The following is a 17,041-nucleotide window of genomic DNA, read 5'->3' on the forward strand; positions in this document are numbered from 1 at the left end:
TTTAATAGATATGGCCATCATGGGTGCCTGCAGGTCATTGGATGCCATTCGTATAGGGGTCACGTTAATTTTATTTTAACCGGAGCAAATGTCTGTTACAAGATTTTGGCAGTTATAGGGTTAAGGTTTTTGTGCCTGTAATAGAAATAGAGGAGAATTGTGTAATTATCTATGAGCAATTCTTGGGGAAAGTTCTAAAACTGGAGCAGTCACCATGGAAACCAGCGGAATGTGTCTGCTAATTGTTTTACATTTAGCACTCACTCTGCTCCAAAGATTCCCTGTTGTATTGTAAACTCGTAAAGCGTTCACAGGGGTATTGCGAAAGCTTGGTGTCTGTAGATTAGTTGGGAGAAAAAGGTAATTTCCTGAATTGGACTGTCTGCTCAATATTCCTTTTTTTGTTACAGAAGACCCGTGGGACAATTTGGAAGCTTTAAAGGGAATTCCTTTGGTGAAACCCATCACTTGAGAAAAACTAAAATGTAACTGTTTGTTTTTCTCAAATTAACAATTCTGAGAAATGGAAAATAACTATAATTTAAGATCATATTTAGAAAGGGACATAACTGTGACCAGATATTTATTAGAGATAATATTTAATTAATAAAAATATAACCAAGTGATGTGATCCTTCTTTGTGTATGCCAACCTATTCTGTCTCCTGCATCAAATAGATTGTATAAAACTATCACTAAGTCTCCCATTATCCCACTATTTCCAAGCTACATATTACACAGTGCTTTTAGCAGAACGGAGCCCACAATATACTTCATAACAGCAGATTCACACTGCCCACAATATACTCCATAACAGCAGATTCCCACTGCCCACGATATACTCCATAACAGCAGATTTACAGTGCTCTCGATATACCCCATAACAGCAGATTCACAGTGTCCTTGGTATACCCCATAACAGCATATTGAAATGGCCCTTGATATACTCCATAACAGGATATTCACAGTGTCCTCGATATACCCCATTACAGCAGATTCACAGTGCTCTCGATATACCCCATAACACCAGATTCACAGTGGTCTCAATATACCACATAACAGCAGATTAACAATTCTCTGGTTATATACCATAACAGCAGATTCAAATTGCCCTTGATATACCCCATAAAAGAAGATTCACAGTGCCCTCAGTATACTCCATAACAGCAGATTCATAGTTTGCTTGATATACAATATAACATCAGATTTACAGTGCCCTATATATATACATTAAAAGCAGATTCACAGTTCACCCGATATGCCCCACAAAGCAGATTCACAGTGCTCTCGATATACCCCATAACAGCAGATTCACAGTGCCCTTGATATATTTTAATACAGCAGAAACATTGTGCGCGATCTACACATACACTGGTCAGACACGACTCTCCGCATGAGAGGATTATGGGTAAAACAACAAATAGTCTATAGAGCCACATAGTTCTATAATTTCCCATTGATTGGTTATCAGTATATTGCAAAGCTCATTAACATGTAGATAGGTAGTGGCCTGTAAAAGCATAGTGATGGCCGCAGCAAAATCTTATGACTGAACCCAGGATTCACCTCGATGCTCAAAGAGGCCTTTTGTTCTTATATTTTACATCATCTAGGACATGCACCAGAAGTAAGCCCAGTAAATGACTATAACATAGCAAATGAACAATTGTAACAGATCTGTCCCATAATTTTTAGAGTGAGAGACTAGAACAAAGTAGAACAGAGTTTAGAGAGAACCATAACTGGTACAGGAGATAATTATAAAAAGATGGACCCAACCCATGGGAATCTGATTGCAAAAGTTTATTGTGATGCCGAGAAATTGGCTCACACCTACGTTAAAGTCATGTTATTATCATTTAAAACTGGTTTTCCTGGCACTACATCTTCCCCCATCAAGCATCAAGCCTCCCCCCCCATACCCCACTGTGGTGCAGAAGGGGTTAAAGAACACTTATGTCACTTACCTGGGTCCAGGTCCGCTTTCTCTCTTCGTCAGCCGTGGCGGAGACATAATGTGCACGCGCTCGCATTAGGATTAGGTATTGGATGACGCTGGACGTATCCATGTATAGCACGTCTCCATGTCCAGCTTTAGGCAAAAAAAGTCGCCTAGCCCCCAGGAAGTCTAGTTGATAGCCACTACATGCGGAGTTAACCCTAACAGGTAATTATTGCAATTTCTTAAAAACTGCAATAATTACCTTTACATGTTTAAGGGACCTGGGACAATGTACCTAGACCACTTTAATGAGCTGAAGTGCTCTGGGTGCCTATAGCGTCCCATTAAATACGTATCTGGTTTTAGTACAAACTGCACTATTGAAGGTTTTTCTTTCTTTCTATCTGGTACTATATGTTTATTGTTCTCTATTCTGCACCAAATTCGAGAGCTAAGAACAGCGCATTTGCGATACATCCAAGCGGAGGTAAAATCCAACAGTAATCGTATTATATCAGAGTTTATCACCAGGTGGGCTTCATCGAGATTTTCTTTTATTTTCAACTATGAACTGGGCATAGATATTCTTCTTAAGAGGTAGCATGGATAATCCTTATTTTTTTTATAAAGAAAGTACCAGGTACGGGCTGGTTATTGAAGATGATACACCTGCAGGAGCCATTTACAATTGTATCTCAATTATCTAATTTTGAGTGTTATTTAAAGGTGTATTATGATTGCACAGCAGCTCTTTGACTTATCGCTGTTAGTAAATTAATACTTATTACATTACGGATTTCCAGAAGAATAGAGATTCTGACTCAGTCATGGAGGATAAAAATGTTATTTTTTTCATTTTGTTCACCTGATTTTTTTCTTTTTAATTATTTAAGGCCCCCGTTAGATTACAGTTGTGGTTGGTTATACAGTGATCATATTATTTAAGGCCCCCATTAGATTACAGTTGTGATTGGTTATACAGTGATCATATTATTTAAGGCCCCGTTAGATTAACGTTGTGGTTGGTTATACAGTGATTTCATTATTTAAGCCCCCCGTTAGATTGCAGTTGTGGTTGGACATACAGTGTTTCCTGATATTTCCTGATGTTCTGGTGAAAGAACTTGTAGATTGGTAAGACTGGATAAATATGGAAGCCACCTGTTCCGAAGAATGACTGTAATAATGACAAGATAATTGACACAACCGATTGAATGAGCAGATCCCAACTATTGATCCTCTAGAATAAATTAAATCTAGGATGTGTTCCTTTAGTAACAATTTCTAACATATCGCCATGCTCCTAGTTCAAACTTTAGCAAGTTAGCAGCAGACCTCTTATTACCATAAAGTCAGTTTCTTTCACCTTATCTAGAACCCATACACATTGTTTTCCCTTTTATAAATGATCTCTATTGAGAGAGAACACAGTTTGCATCAGACTGATTATTGTATTACTCACCACGTGCTGATATTTGGCGTTACGAGAACTTGTAGCAATCAAAAAGATCTCACTGATGATCAGTAAGAATATTTTACGCTCGGCCAATGACCAGTGCTATTTTGGCTCGCCATTTTGTATTTTTTTTCAAAATAATTGTAAAATTGTATTCGTGTATGGAGAGTAAAATATATATTTCACTTGTAGGTTTCTGGAGAAATTCCTCATTAAATTCTCAAGCTATTTCCACCTCCTAGGCAGAAGCCCTCGAAGTGGCCACGCTTGTTGGATCTAGAACATATTCACTGGGAATGGAGCCATGCATACACTACTACAATTGTGAGGTTTATTCTGACTATTGTCATCTCACATTTTATACAAGGGGTTGGATTGACTAGGGGTAAGAAGCACCAGTGACATTACATTGTCCCCAGTGTGATCCAGACAGATTTAGAGCTTCACTGCAAAGGGATCTGGTTAATTTATTGACACATGCAATGAATCTTAACATACTCAGGTAGTCGTCGTATCGTAACAGCGGTGGCATGACCAGAACAGTCGGAAGAGCATGTGGGTTGAGGCCCATGGACCAAACTCTGGTCAACCTATATCCTGTGAGATCAAGAGATCGGCCTTCAGGTTAAGGAGGAACCCCTGTGAGAATGTCCCTGGATAACAGGAGATTTCGCGTAAGAAGGGCAGAAAAGAATGCCATTAATTCAGAATGACCGTCACTGAATCTCATGTCCTATTGGTCTCCCAACTGGAAGTAAAATGGCTGCAGAGTTAAAGCAATGGAAAATAAAAAAAAATAAAAATATTTGCATCCAGATTGCCTCAAATCTTTTTTTAAAGTGATTGTTATAATTTTGTGGATTGTATGCTCAATTCATGGTGCATTATCGGGGAGCGATCATCTAACTCATGATCTACTATGTGTTCCTTTATTGTAGGTTTGCTGTGTCTTGTTTGTAACTTGTAAAATAACCCATAAATGGCCCACATGCAAAAAAAATGCTGAGAGGGAGCACTGCTCAAAAAGTGATGAGGGGTAACTACTAAAGCTTTATAATATTCTGTTGCTGTCACATATGAAGAAGGGTTTAGTTGGGATAATATCCAAAGTCATGGTAATAATAGACACCCGTGTGCAAGCAGGAATGTAGGCAAAATGTGCCACAGCCTTAGATCAGCAGTCTGATCCCCTGGTCTGAATGGCAAAACATGCAGGTGAGTAGGGGAATGTCCTTCTTTTGCAGACGGAGGGTCCGCTGGTTGGATCATAGATTCTACTTAATGAGTGCCTTTTTGGCTCCCATGACCATGAGTAATAATTTGACTGGGCATCTAGTTTTCCAGTTAGACTTTGTCCAAGACGGTTAATGAAGCTTTTTATATGTGTGCATATTTTCCTAATCCTTTTAAAACTGGACTGGCCGCCTCTATTTAACGTTTAACCCTGCGAGGGCCAGAGAGGGGCCAGGGCCTATATCTCCTCCCCATAAATTGTGTTTCAATTGGATTTTTTTTTTTCTGTCCAAACTGCAGCAGCCATGTCATAGAATCAGAAAAACAGCATTTGCTGTCCCAATGTATTTCCTAAAGTCTCTCTGGAGCCAAAGTCCATTACACAAGTTATCAGCGGTCTATTTTCCCATGCTGAAATCCATTTTTCTATATCATAGTGACTGACTGCACTGCTATATGATGTCATATCATATCATATGATCATCATATAGGACGTGATTCTAAACAGTGAATCGCTACTGCAGTAAAATTTAAAAAAGGGCATTTCTTCATAGTTAACTTATCTCAAACATTTATTTAGCTACACTGACAATATCTGTTCTAACCTCCGTAAAAGAAGGCAGTACACAAGAGGCGAACACCCCCCATAATAAGTAAATATAGTAACTTGCAACTGGCAGATTTTGCATTTTTACTTTAGTGAAAGACAGTCAATTTTTGTGAGTTGAAAAAGAAATGAGGCCAAAAGCCTTTGTACACTCACATGGGTTTTAAGTGAATTAGCAGCTTATTATTAGATTCAATTATTTATCACTCAACAAGATAGTATTCATTTTATCGACTAGATAGAGACTGGAGAATAGATTAACCTTAACTTGAAACAGAACATTGGTTTTAAACTGGTGCATTAACCATCTGAGCTCTCTAATCTGCTCTAGTGATATTTTTACACTATTAACTGATTAGATAATAAAAAGTGTGTTTTAGATAACTTTTAAAATGTCTTTTCAGACAGCTAATGAGATTTAGAGAGGTCAATCTCTAAGGTTCAAGGACAGGGGAAGAGTTTCTAATATGTTTTATCCCTTTTTCATTTTCCTAACCTGATCTGCACAATAGGGGAATGGAAATATGGGAAAATGCACAATACGAGCGTAGCCCGGAGCTGGAAGGTGAGTTTTGCTTCAACGCCCATTGACAGGAAACGAATAACGGTATAGAGGCATTACGTTATTTACATTGACAACCTGTATCTGTCACAGTTCCGAGTTAGAACCCTGTGTATTGAGTCAAGGTGAGCGGGAACAATTACGGACCTCCACCCACTGCTTGCATAGAGAACCTCGTTCAAGCAAAATTCCTCAAGAATGTGAAATTAATTTCACATTTTAGGCCACTAACCTGAAATTAAAACATTGCTGACTTAAAGAATTGTCTGTTATGGTTTAAAACTGGAAATTCACTTTGAATTCCTGTCAATTCCCACTTTAGTAAAGAGCACTGCTAATCTTCTAACCCTCAATCCCATCTCATGGGCCAGGGAATGGACACATTAAATCAGACCCAGTAGGGCCATTTTACTATTAAGAAGACAGAGTGCTAGGTGTTTGGATGCATTATACTAGTCTTCATGGCGATTTCACCTTTGTTTGCACTTTGTGGCATAATTAGCTGTTTTTGCATTGATAATTCCCCCCCCCCCCATCCCCACCACCCCCCTTTTTTGAGACCCAGGTAGTGTAAGTGCTGTGCTATGGGATGGCCAGGTGGCTCGCTTTCTTTAAGAAGCCAGCCGTAGTGTGTGTCTGATGACGTCCTATCTGCCTGATGGCATCCTCACCAATATGGCGTCCGGCATCCCCAGTTAGCCTCTCCTAATACTGGGAGGTAAGAAGGTCTGGTGGTTGGAAAGGATATTACAATTAGTGCCAATGTAAATAAAGTCCCATAAGGCGAATTATGTTGTTATACCTCAAACTCTTGATATATTACACCATACATTAATATTTCATTTCAGTTTTATTTTTTCCTGTAATATGCCACTAGGGCATCCATGATTAAATCAGCAAAGTGGACATTTTTACTGCTAATAAAATATGAACTCTTATTATTATTGGGATTTATTGGAATAAAGGTGCAAGAGGAGGTCCTTACTCCCTGGGGTGGGGTACAGATTTGGGTCTCCATGCTATTTCATGCTATTCCAGGTAATCAGATTCACCCGTGCAAACAACCACAATCAGTTATCTACTGGAACAGCAATACAGGAGACCACCCGGACCCTGGGACAAGTCTAAATAACATGTTTGAAAACATATTTTATTAATTCTATAACGCTTGCAGAATGGGTCACTGAGTTGATTTTTCAGTTGAATGGAATGGAAGAATGGGATGTCATGCAATGCATGCAATATGGTTCCCTGTTTAAAAAAGGTTAAGAACCACTTTTTTTTTCCCTTTAAGAAACAAGGCTAGGCTGGGCATCTCATGATATATATTGAATTTGACTAACTCCTAGTACTTAAGGAGTTAACCTAAACTTGCATAACCCCATTCTGTTTGGTAGTTGTCAGATTCATAAAGTGACCACGTTTGACTATTCCACTCTGCCACTAGAATGCCACATGGATCAGTAATGCCACGCTAAGACACAGGCATGTAAAGGGTGCAACTCTTTTTTAAAAGGATGCAGTAACTTTCTTTAAATATTTTTTGCGGTTTTAGACTTTTTTTCTATACAATATTAACAATCCAACATATCTTACAGTTTTTGGTTATATTAAGTGCATGTTCTTAAAGAAACAATAGCCAATATTTTCTGTTGCTATTTCAGTGAAAGGGTTAAGCCAAATAGTTAAATTTGTTCTATAAATGCAATTTGTCTTGTTATCGGTGCCCCTATGTATCACATGCAGTCAGCATGACAGCTTTACAATTTACCATAATAAGTCAAATATTATCACCCCTCAAATAATAAATATTTATATATTCTGCCAAATCTGGGTTTATAAGGCATCTGTTGCCTTGGTAATTGGAAATAAAACAAACAATATATTTCACTGTCTAGCTGTTTTTCCCCCCCTCATGGTAGTAATATTGAACCCTGTTTTGTTTAGCGAATATAAGGGGGACAGCTTAAGGCAGCAATTGCCTTTTAGGCCAACTGAGGATGATAGGAAATGTAGTTTGCAAACATCTGAAGTGCCATGTAAATTTTTACCAGTTGTTAACTAATCCCTCTGCTGTCGTCAGCTGACAACAGACTCTACAAATTAGGGCCGAAATAAGGGATTTATAAAAATTATAATTCCAACTCAGCTGAGATTTTATGGTAAGCAGAACAAATCAAGTATTTGAGATCAGTTTTGTAATTTATAATTATAAAATATTTCTTTAAAGAATCCGTTACACAGAGTATACGAACCTAGAGGATTCTGGGGTTTATAAAACATCTTTACGCGTCCTGTGATGATCCAGGGAACATCTTTAGCATGTCAGAAGTGGAGCAACTACGGTAGCGGAAAAATTCTGTTGGTTTCCACGGCAATTGCTCTAAATTTAACAATTTGCCCCAGAAACAGTTCAAATTTAGCAAAGGAAATCCGTCTCTATGTAAAGATCTGGCTCATTAAAAAATGCTCGTCAAGTATAGTGAATTGCATTTGCCATAACAATAATTCTAATAAGCAATACGATAAGGTAATGCACACACATTTCTACTAACAAGTTCGGAACAATCACAGTGATTGCTGCAGTCTGTAAATATGTAGTATATCCAATAAATCTCGCTACACGCTTGGCACAGGACAAAGATTTAGGTCAGTGCATGCAATTTTCTTCTGTTGTGATGCCCAACTCCCAGTATCCTCAGGCAGTATCAGGCTGACTGGGATTAATGGGAGCTGTGAAGACAGTGGGGAGGGGGATAGATACGTCACGTAACCAGCTTAGACACAAATTGCTATGTGACTATATTCGTATTACTTAATGGCTGCTGACGTTGCGCTAAAGCTCTGTTTTAAGTAAGATTTAAATCACGACGCAGGTTAAACTAATTATCTTGTTTTATACTAATCAAATAGTTTAAATGTGTCTCTGCTCTACCTGATTTTTATATAGTTATATTATGTCCCAGCATTTAAAAAAAAGAACTATCCAGAAACACAACGATGTAAATGATGTCTCGGGAGATTGAGAGCTGAATTAATTAAAGATCATTTTACACCCTGTCTTATTCCTTCAAGGCAGAAATAACAGTGATTGTAACTCATGACTCCTACTGTTTCCAAAACTATATTACTGGTCCCCGAATACTCATTGCCTTCCTGTTGTCTTGGCGTACAATAAAAGACAATGAATCTCAAATCATTTGTATTTTCTCAGTCTAAATAGCCAGCGTACAGCCAGGTGTCGAAAGCCTCTCGTTTGACCTTTTTGTATTCCAGTATACACACAATCAATACGCATTTAGCCGAACACCTCTCGTCGGATTGATAGCCAGCGCCGTCAGATACACTTTTTATTATCGCCATTGGTTTTTCTTTTGCTTTCTCTTTGAGAGCCGTAGGTTCACTGAGGCTACGAAATAAAATGAAAAGATTAAATAGTGACCCATCAGAACTCTGCGCGCCTCTTGACTTACACGCCTGTTCAGAAGACGCCCCGCTGCTCCCCTGACAATCACTGTAAAAAGTTCCTTACTACCTCGTAGCCCTCAGCTAAAGATGCTGCAAACGACACACACTCGCTCATGATTAAAGGATGCGTTAAGCAGAAACGTATTGATCACTGGTGCCTGCAATCTTTTTAAGTCATTTCACGATGGTGAAATGAAAAATATGGCACTTAAAACAGAATCTCCAATTATGCTACATTGTAGCGAAGTGAAGGATTTACTTGCGGTATAACGCTGGCCCTGGCAGGGAGAGTAACATGGAAGAAAGCGGAGAGGTTCCCGTGGCATTGGGACTGGCACATCCTTTTTTTTTTTTACTAGCTCGGTGAGGGCTGTGAAGCTGAACATAGTGTCCTTTCCTTAGTGACACCATGGCAGTCAATCACTAAACTGGGAATTGTCAGCCATTCACAAGGAATTGCACATTTAAGGCCGAAAATAGGCGATCTGAAACATTTTCCAAATTACCGATGTCTCCAACACAGCTGTTTGGATCTTTTGAGGAAGTTGTGCTTTCTAAGGATTCCAGACAATCCACTGTTTGGTAAATAATACCGCTAGTATTGGGCATTTAGAGAATTATCACTAGACAGCGAATGATGGTGAACTGAAAACTGCAACATTTACCTTAAAATAGACGATTTGGGGAAAAAAGTTCTAGTTTGTCACAGCCGTTCACTTTTCAAATCATTACGATTTATTTTCACTGTTTAGTGGGTAAAGCCCTCTGTGTGTCCAGTCATATCTCGACACAAGTAGACAATACTGGCATATGTGTATGTACATTGGCTCTATTTATTGGTAGATCATAGCCCCCATTATCCCCCGCTTTGCAGACATTGGCTGATATTTGTGGGATTTATAACTGAGTAGGATACCCTGTTACTTTGTTGCACAGTTAATATCAATTCATGGATTCTAATGGAGTATAGAGAAAATTTATATTACATAACTTGTCATTGCTAAGGATATTATACCAGCATACACTATGGACCTGAATACATTATGAATGTGTGTAAAAATCAGTATATACAGAAAATGCAGGTAAAAGAAGTCAATATACACAGAATATACAGTTACAGAAAGTCAATATATACAGCTAGAGGAAGTCAGTATGTACATATATATATAATGTTAGTATATGCAGCTAGAGGAAGTCAGTATGTACATATATATAATGTTAGTATATGCAGCTAGAGGAAGTCAGTATGTACATATATATAATGTTAGTATATGCAGCTAGAGGAAGTCAGTATGTACATATATATAATGATAGTATATGCAGCTAGAGGAAGTCAGTATGTACATATATATAATGTTAGTATATACAGCTAGAGGAAGTCAGTATGTACATATATATATAATGTTAGTATATGCAGCTAGAGGAAGTCAGTATGTACATATATAATGTTAGTATATGCAGCTAGAGGAAGTCAGTATGTACATATATAATGTTAGTATACACAGCTAGAGGAAGTCAGTATGTACATATATAATGTTAGTATACGCAGCTAGAGGAAGTCAGTATGTACATATATATAATGATAGTATATGCAGCTAGAGGAAGTCAGTATGTACATATATAATGTTAGTATACGCAGCTAGAGGAAGTCAGTATGTACATATATAATGTTAGTATACGCAGCTAGAGGAAGTCAGTATGTACATATATATAATGTTAGTATATGCAGCTAGAGGAAGTCAGTATGTACATATATAATGTTAGTATACTCAGCTAGAGGAAGTCAGTATGTACATATATAATGTTAGTATACGCAGCTAGAGGAAGTCAGTATGTACATATATAATGTTAGTATACGCAGCTAGAGGAAGTCAGTATGTACATATATATAATGTTAGTATATGCAGCCAGAGGAAGTCAGTATGTACATATATAATGTTAGTATACGCAGCTAGAGGAAGTCAGTATGTACATATATAATGTTAGTATACGCAGCTAAAGGAAGTCAGTATGTACATATATATAATGTTAGTATATGCAGCTAGAGGAAGTCAGTATGTACATATATAGTGTTAGTATACGCAGCTAGAGGAAGTCAGTATGTACATAATGTTAGTATATGCAGCTATAGGAAGTCATTATGTACATATATAATGTTAGTAAATGCAGCTAGAGGAAGTCAGTATGTACATAATGTTAGTATATGCAGCTATAGGAAGTCATTATGTACATATATAATGTTAGTAAATGCAGCTAGAGGAAGTCAGTATGTACATAATGTTAGTATATACAGCTAGAGGAAGTCAGTATGTACATATATAATGCAGCTAGAGGAAGTCAGTATGTACATAATGTTAGTATATACAGCTAGAGGAAGTCAGTATGTACATATATAATGCAGCTAGAGGAAGTCAGTATGTACATAATGTTAGTATATACAGCTAGAGGAAGTCAGTATGTATATATATATATATAATGATCGTAGTTGCAGCTAGAGGAAGTCAGTATGTACATAATGTTAGTATATACAGCTAGAGGAAGTCAGTATGTACATAATGTTAGTATATACAGCTAGAGGAAGTCAGTATGTACATATATAATGCAGCTAGAGGAAGTCAGTATGTACATAATGTTAGTATATACAGCTATAGGAAGTCAGTATGTACATATATAATGCAGCTAGAGGAAGTCAGTATGTACATAATGTTAGTATATACAGCTAGAGGAAGTCAGTATGTATATATATATATAATGATCGTAGTTGCAGCTAGAGGAAGTCAGTATGTACATATATATATCATGTTAGTATATGCAGCTAGAGGAAGTCAGTATGTACATATATATAATGTTAGTATATGCAGCTATAGGAAGTCAGAATATACATTATTTTCAGCCATAGAAAGTCACTATATACAGCAATAGAACGCTATAATATACATTATACACAGTTATAGAAAGTCACTATATTGAGCTAGTGAAAGTCAGTATATACAGTATACAGTTACAGAAATCCAGTATATACAGATATAGAAAGTCAGTATATACAGCTATATGGAGTCAGTATATACAGATATAGGCAGTCAGTATATACAGCTATATGGAGTCAGTATATACAGTATAACTAGCTCTAAGAAGTCATTATACACAGAATACCCAGCGAGTGAAAGTCACTATATAAAGCTGCAGATTGGTTTCTGAATTCAAATGTACTCATCACATAGGTCCCAGATGGGTGTTTAGATATTATTTAATTGGTAATTAAAATGGAAAGATCAAAATAGCAAGCAACATTGTAACAAAATTACAGCCAGAAACACATGTTCTGATTTTACTCCAAGTCAATAGAAAACAATATAAAGAACTGGGTATGCAAAGTATCTCAAACTCTGCGTAATATTGTTTTTGTGATATTGTAACACGTTTTAATAAATTCAGTGGTCATTAAAAGTATTTCTTCTACTGAATTCTGCTGCTGAGTTCAATTTGCTGTAATTAGTTTTACAAACAGATTTTAGTTGGGTTAAACACCCCTTTCTGCCAATACTCCATATATGTCAGTGTAAGTATTGTATACAGGGTCCATAGCCTCAGTTGCCGAGAGGCGGTAGGACTGACGTTGAGTAACATCACTTGGTATTCTCGTCACTAAACCAGGAGGTAAAATAAAGTCAAAAAGTAGAAATTGTGAAAAATGTCTAATATGTTGTGTTGGGGATTTTTTCAGCTCTTATGGGCTAGGCTAGGGCCTAATTGAGCAACTGGTTCTAAAGTCATAGCAACTCAGCTTAGTGAATACACCCCTTGGTCATATATCATGACCTATTAGACATATATCCGTGTAGCGGGACTATAAACAGACAAAGAGAGCTGCTAACTTTATGAATATATATCAGAACTGGTTCAATTCGTCACACAATTCATGAAAGTCACCTTAAGAGGGAAGCTTTGACACAGTATTTTGTTTCTCTACTCTCAAAGCAGAACCCAAATGGTTAATGAGTTATAAGAAAAAACTGATTTGACACTTAACAAGCATAACTCTCAACAAACAAAGCCAGCACTTTATATAAAGATCCTTCCGTTAATATCTGTAAATTTACCTGTCACAATGAAATAGTTTTATGAGGCGTATAAATACACATTTCTGGGATTCTTGGGTTCCAGAATATAGTTTTATCTGAAATTGTTATTATAAACATCAAACAGATTAATATTAGCATTTCAGTCCTAGAAGCTAAGAATTAGACATTAGCTAACTATCTTTCCAGGGACATTGCACTGCGTGACCCGGCCACTCGAAGAGTGGATATGACTTTATTTTATCTGTCCTGTATTCACTCGAAAACAAGCGTCATGTATAAAAATGTGATATTTCCTGGTGATGCAGTGAGGATCAGATCTACAGACAGACTGATCCGTGATAATTGCTACATTTGTAAAGTAGATAAATGTCAGACATCTGCCCAGTCATTAAAATAAATTGCTAGCCATACAGCAGCCTTTTCGCAGACGGATTGGGGAGATTTTAAGTAAAGTGCTCGCTTTGACACTGATCCCACTTTCCAGTCTTTCTCATTGTAAATGGATTGTCCTAAAAGAAATCCCACCAGCTGGTCCGGAGGAACAGAAGGTGACTGACACATATTCTGCACTAGCCACCCTTTGTGACCCATGTGTCTGCTGCGTTAGGCTACAGAAAGCTGCTGCTGTTTATTGGGGCTCGTGCAGGAAGCTAACAGACTTTGATGTCACTTAAAAGTCTTATCTAATGCATTTATGACTACAGTTCATCCTCGTCATGTGGTCAACACGCATACACAATACATTGGCAAAAAAAATCTCATTACATTATTTTCTGTCTCGTTTTGTATCGTCTTCCCTTTTTATACAGTGTGTCCACTATGATCTCTCGAAACCCAGAATTTTAAATACAGTAAAAGTCACACATTTCTAGATTTTCAGGACTCATCTCATGATAGGTCGACCCTTCTCCCCTGCTCCCAAGCCCTGGACAAATTTTTTTTTTGTGGATTTAGAGAAAAGATTTTTAAGAGACCCAAACTTCCCTCCTGTCAGATATCATATTCACGTGTCTCATTTGAGAAGTAAATTAGTTTCAGTAGAGCCCAGGGTTTTTTGTTTTTTTTCCCTTTGTGAAGCCCAAGTTAGCAGAGCCATGCTCTGCGAGATAATAATAGTGGATTTCACGGCAGTACAGATTGAGGTGGACAGTAAAACAATGAGTAGCCAAGAGCAATGCTCAGAGCATACAAATATCTGGAAGAGCACAGCGTTCAAATGACGAGTGCTTTGCCATCGAAAGCAGCGCTCTACCCACACGGCAGCTAGGCAGGGAGGACGGGCTGCTGCAATGACAGCAACTCGTCGAAATGTTGTTTACTTTCTCGAAATGCCGAGTGTACAAACAAGCGTGGTTTTAAAAGGAGCAGAGCTGGTGCTCCCCAGGCTGCCGTATGAGACGATCTGCATGCACACATCCCACCCTGTCTAATTACAGCGAGCACCATCTCACCACAAACACCTGAAACACATAACGCACAGACACAAGATTAAGAAATAGCGGAGACTTACCTTCCTCCTTGTCCAGCACCATTGTCCCAGAAGCTGAAGGCAGTGCAGATGCTCCGTCACCAGAAGCCTCCACTCGGAGGGAAGGACACGCTTTTGGGAACACAGACGAGCTACCCTGCAGCCGATCGTCCTCTGCCAGTAAGCCGGCAATAATTGCAAATTTGAACGACTTTAACCTAGATTGCACCAAGCTCAAATTACATTCAGGAACGTTTGTTGTCCCCTAAAAACCAGTTTGACCCCCTCTCTCTCTCGCTCTCTCTTTCCTTCTTGTGCCTTAAAAATTGCATAAACTAAGCCTGCAGTTTAAAACGAAGGATTGAAGGAGCTTCGCTGTCTCTCCGTCTCTCTGATCCTTCAATTTGCAGAATAAAATTTGTCTTAATCTAATTGCATGTGATCGCTCATAACCTTGGCAGTTATTACTGCTGCCGAGCCGCACAGACTTCTAAAGTGCTTTTTTCTTAAAACTCCCCCGAAATCTAAAATGATTTCGTGAAAAGAAGACAATCTGTGTCTCTGCAGCTGAAAGGGAATGTGCTCGCTGCCTCGCTCACTCAATTTATGTGCTCGAAGCTCTCTCCTACCGCTGAATAAATGCACACATTTCCCAGGGACCCTAAGATCCTCTTGTTAATTAAATCAATTCATTATGCTCAGATCTGATTAGCAACCCTTCCCCCTCCTTTGAATCAATTATTCAATACACAAACATAATTGCCTGTGCCAGAGGTGTCTAAGTATTAGCTTATTTAACTCCAAGGACACTAATTACCCCTAGGGCAAGGCAACTTTTCTCATTAATTCTGACAAAACACAAAAGCACAGTCAGTCTGTGTGTCTGTACGTGTGCGTATGTGCAAGAATAGGGAGGAGAATTGTGATGCAGGGATACATCATCGGTAAAACCCACCTATTTAAATAGGACGCTTCAGAAATACGCCTGATGGAATTCTCATTGGCCTTAGACATGTTTTATCAAAGTGGGGAAAATACAGTATAGGAATAAACACAATGCACACACACACACACATGCATACATATAAAAACACGCACATATATAGATGCACAAACAGATAAAGAGACATTTTAGAAATAAAGCATCCATGATCTTTAATAAAATGTAACAATACGTGTTTTATTGTATTACCCCCCCCCCCTCCTCAGCACCACACTAGTGTGAGAGGCTGAAAACAATGCCTTAATGCTAGCAGACATACAAGGGCTCTCAAGAAAATACAAAACACAGGGATCGATTTGAAATTGTTTGTAATCTCCCTAACGGAATGTGACGGCTCAGTATAAAAGTACATGTGTTCTACTGTGATGTGGGGGACCGAAAGGAAACTAAAGGTGAAAGTAAATTAGTTTATCGCAATATCCACATTTTCCCATTGTGAAATTTAACCCCTGAGAATATCCAGGTAGGTGGCTTGGAGAGAGATGCTAGACTGAATGGCTGCGTAAGGGAATATTGTAATGGTCAAGTTCAGAGAAGCTGAAGTGAGTGAACTTGAATTCTAGCTGTGTCTTCAGTAGGGATGTGCATGGGCAAAAAATTTGGTTCGGCACTTCTGAAATTCGTGACTTCGGCAATTCAGGACTTCAGAACTTCGGTTTGGCACTTCCGAAATTCGGGACTTCGGCTCGGCACTTCCAAAATTCAGGACTTCGGCAATCTGAGAATTCAGCAGTTCGGGACATCGGCACTTCAGGAATTTGAGACTTTGAGAATTCGGTTTGGGGTAGGGCTAGGATTGGGGTTAATGTTAGAGGAAGGTTAGGGTTAGGGGTAGGGTTAGGGGTAGGGCTAGGGTTAGGAGTAGGGTTAGGGGTACGGTTAGGTTTCGATTCCTGTCATCATTCCCTTAATTTTCCATCCCTCTCCTGTTTTGCCACTTTTCAGAAATCTGAAGCACTTCGGCACTTCCGAAATTCGTCACTTTGACAATTCGGGACTTCGGCAATTCGGTTCGGCACTTTGGAAATTCAGCACTTCGGAAATTCGGCACTTTGGTATCAGAATGTCCAAATTGCCGAAATTCGCCCGAATTTAAATTCGGACCAAAACAAATTGCACATGTCTATGTCAGGGTACCTGTGGTCTCTACCTCCGAAAGAGGTAGAGACTTAGCTATTCCTCCATCCAGACGGCCTGATGGCTCCCTTCTCCACGGTCTAT

The 17,041-nt window shown here is 38.5% G+C and overlaps 1 protein-coding gene across 1 annotated transcript in view; it reads right to left on the bottom strand.

Moving 5' to 3' along the window:
* LMO1 (LIM domain only 1) overlaps nucleotides 1-15,658 on the bottom strand; it is a 112,814-nt gene extending 97,156 nt beyond the window's left edge. Inside the window, exon 1 of the mRNA XM_063438452.1 lies at nucleotides 14,860-15,658. Coding sequence (XP_063294522.1) covers nucleotides 14,860-14,881 — 22 coding nt within the window. The 5' untranslated portion in view covers nucleotides 14,882-15,658. The remainder of the gene's footprint in view (nucleotides 1-14,859) is intronic.
* Nucleotides 15,659-17,041: the final 1,383 nt, after the last annotated feature.

The sequence above is a fragment of the Pelobates fuscus genome, chromosome 12, assembly GCF_036172605.1.
Source record: "Pelobates fuscus isolate aPelFus1 chromosome 12, aPelFus1.pri, whole genome shotgun sequence".
In the NCBI taxonomy this organism is placed as follows: domain Eukaryota; kingdom Metazoa; phylum Chordata; class Amphibia; order Anura; family Pelobatidae; genus Pelobates; species Pelobates fuscus.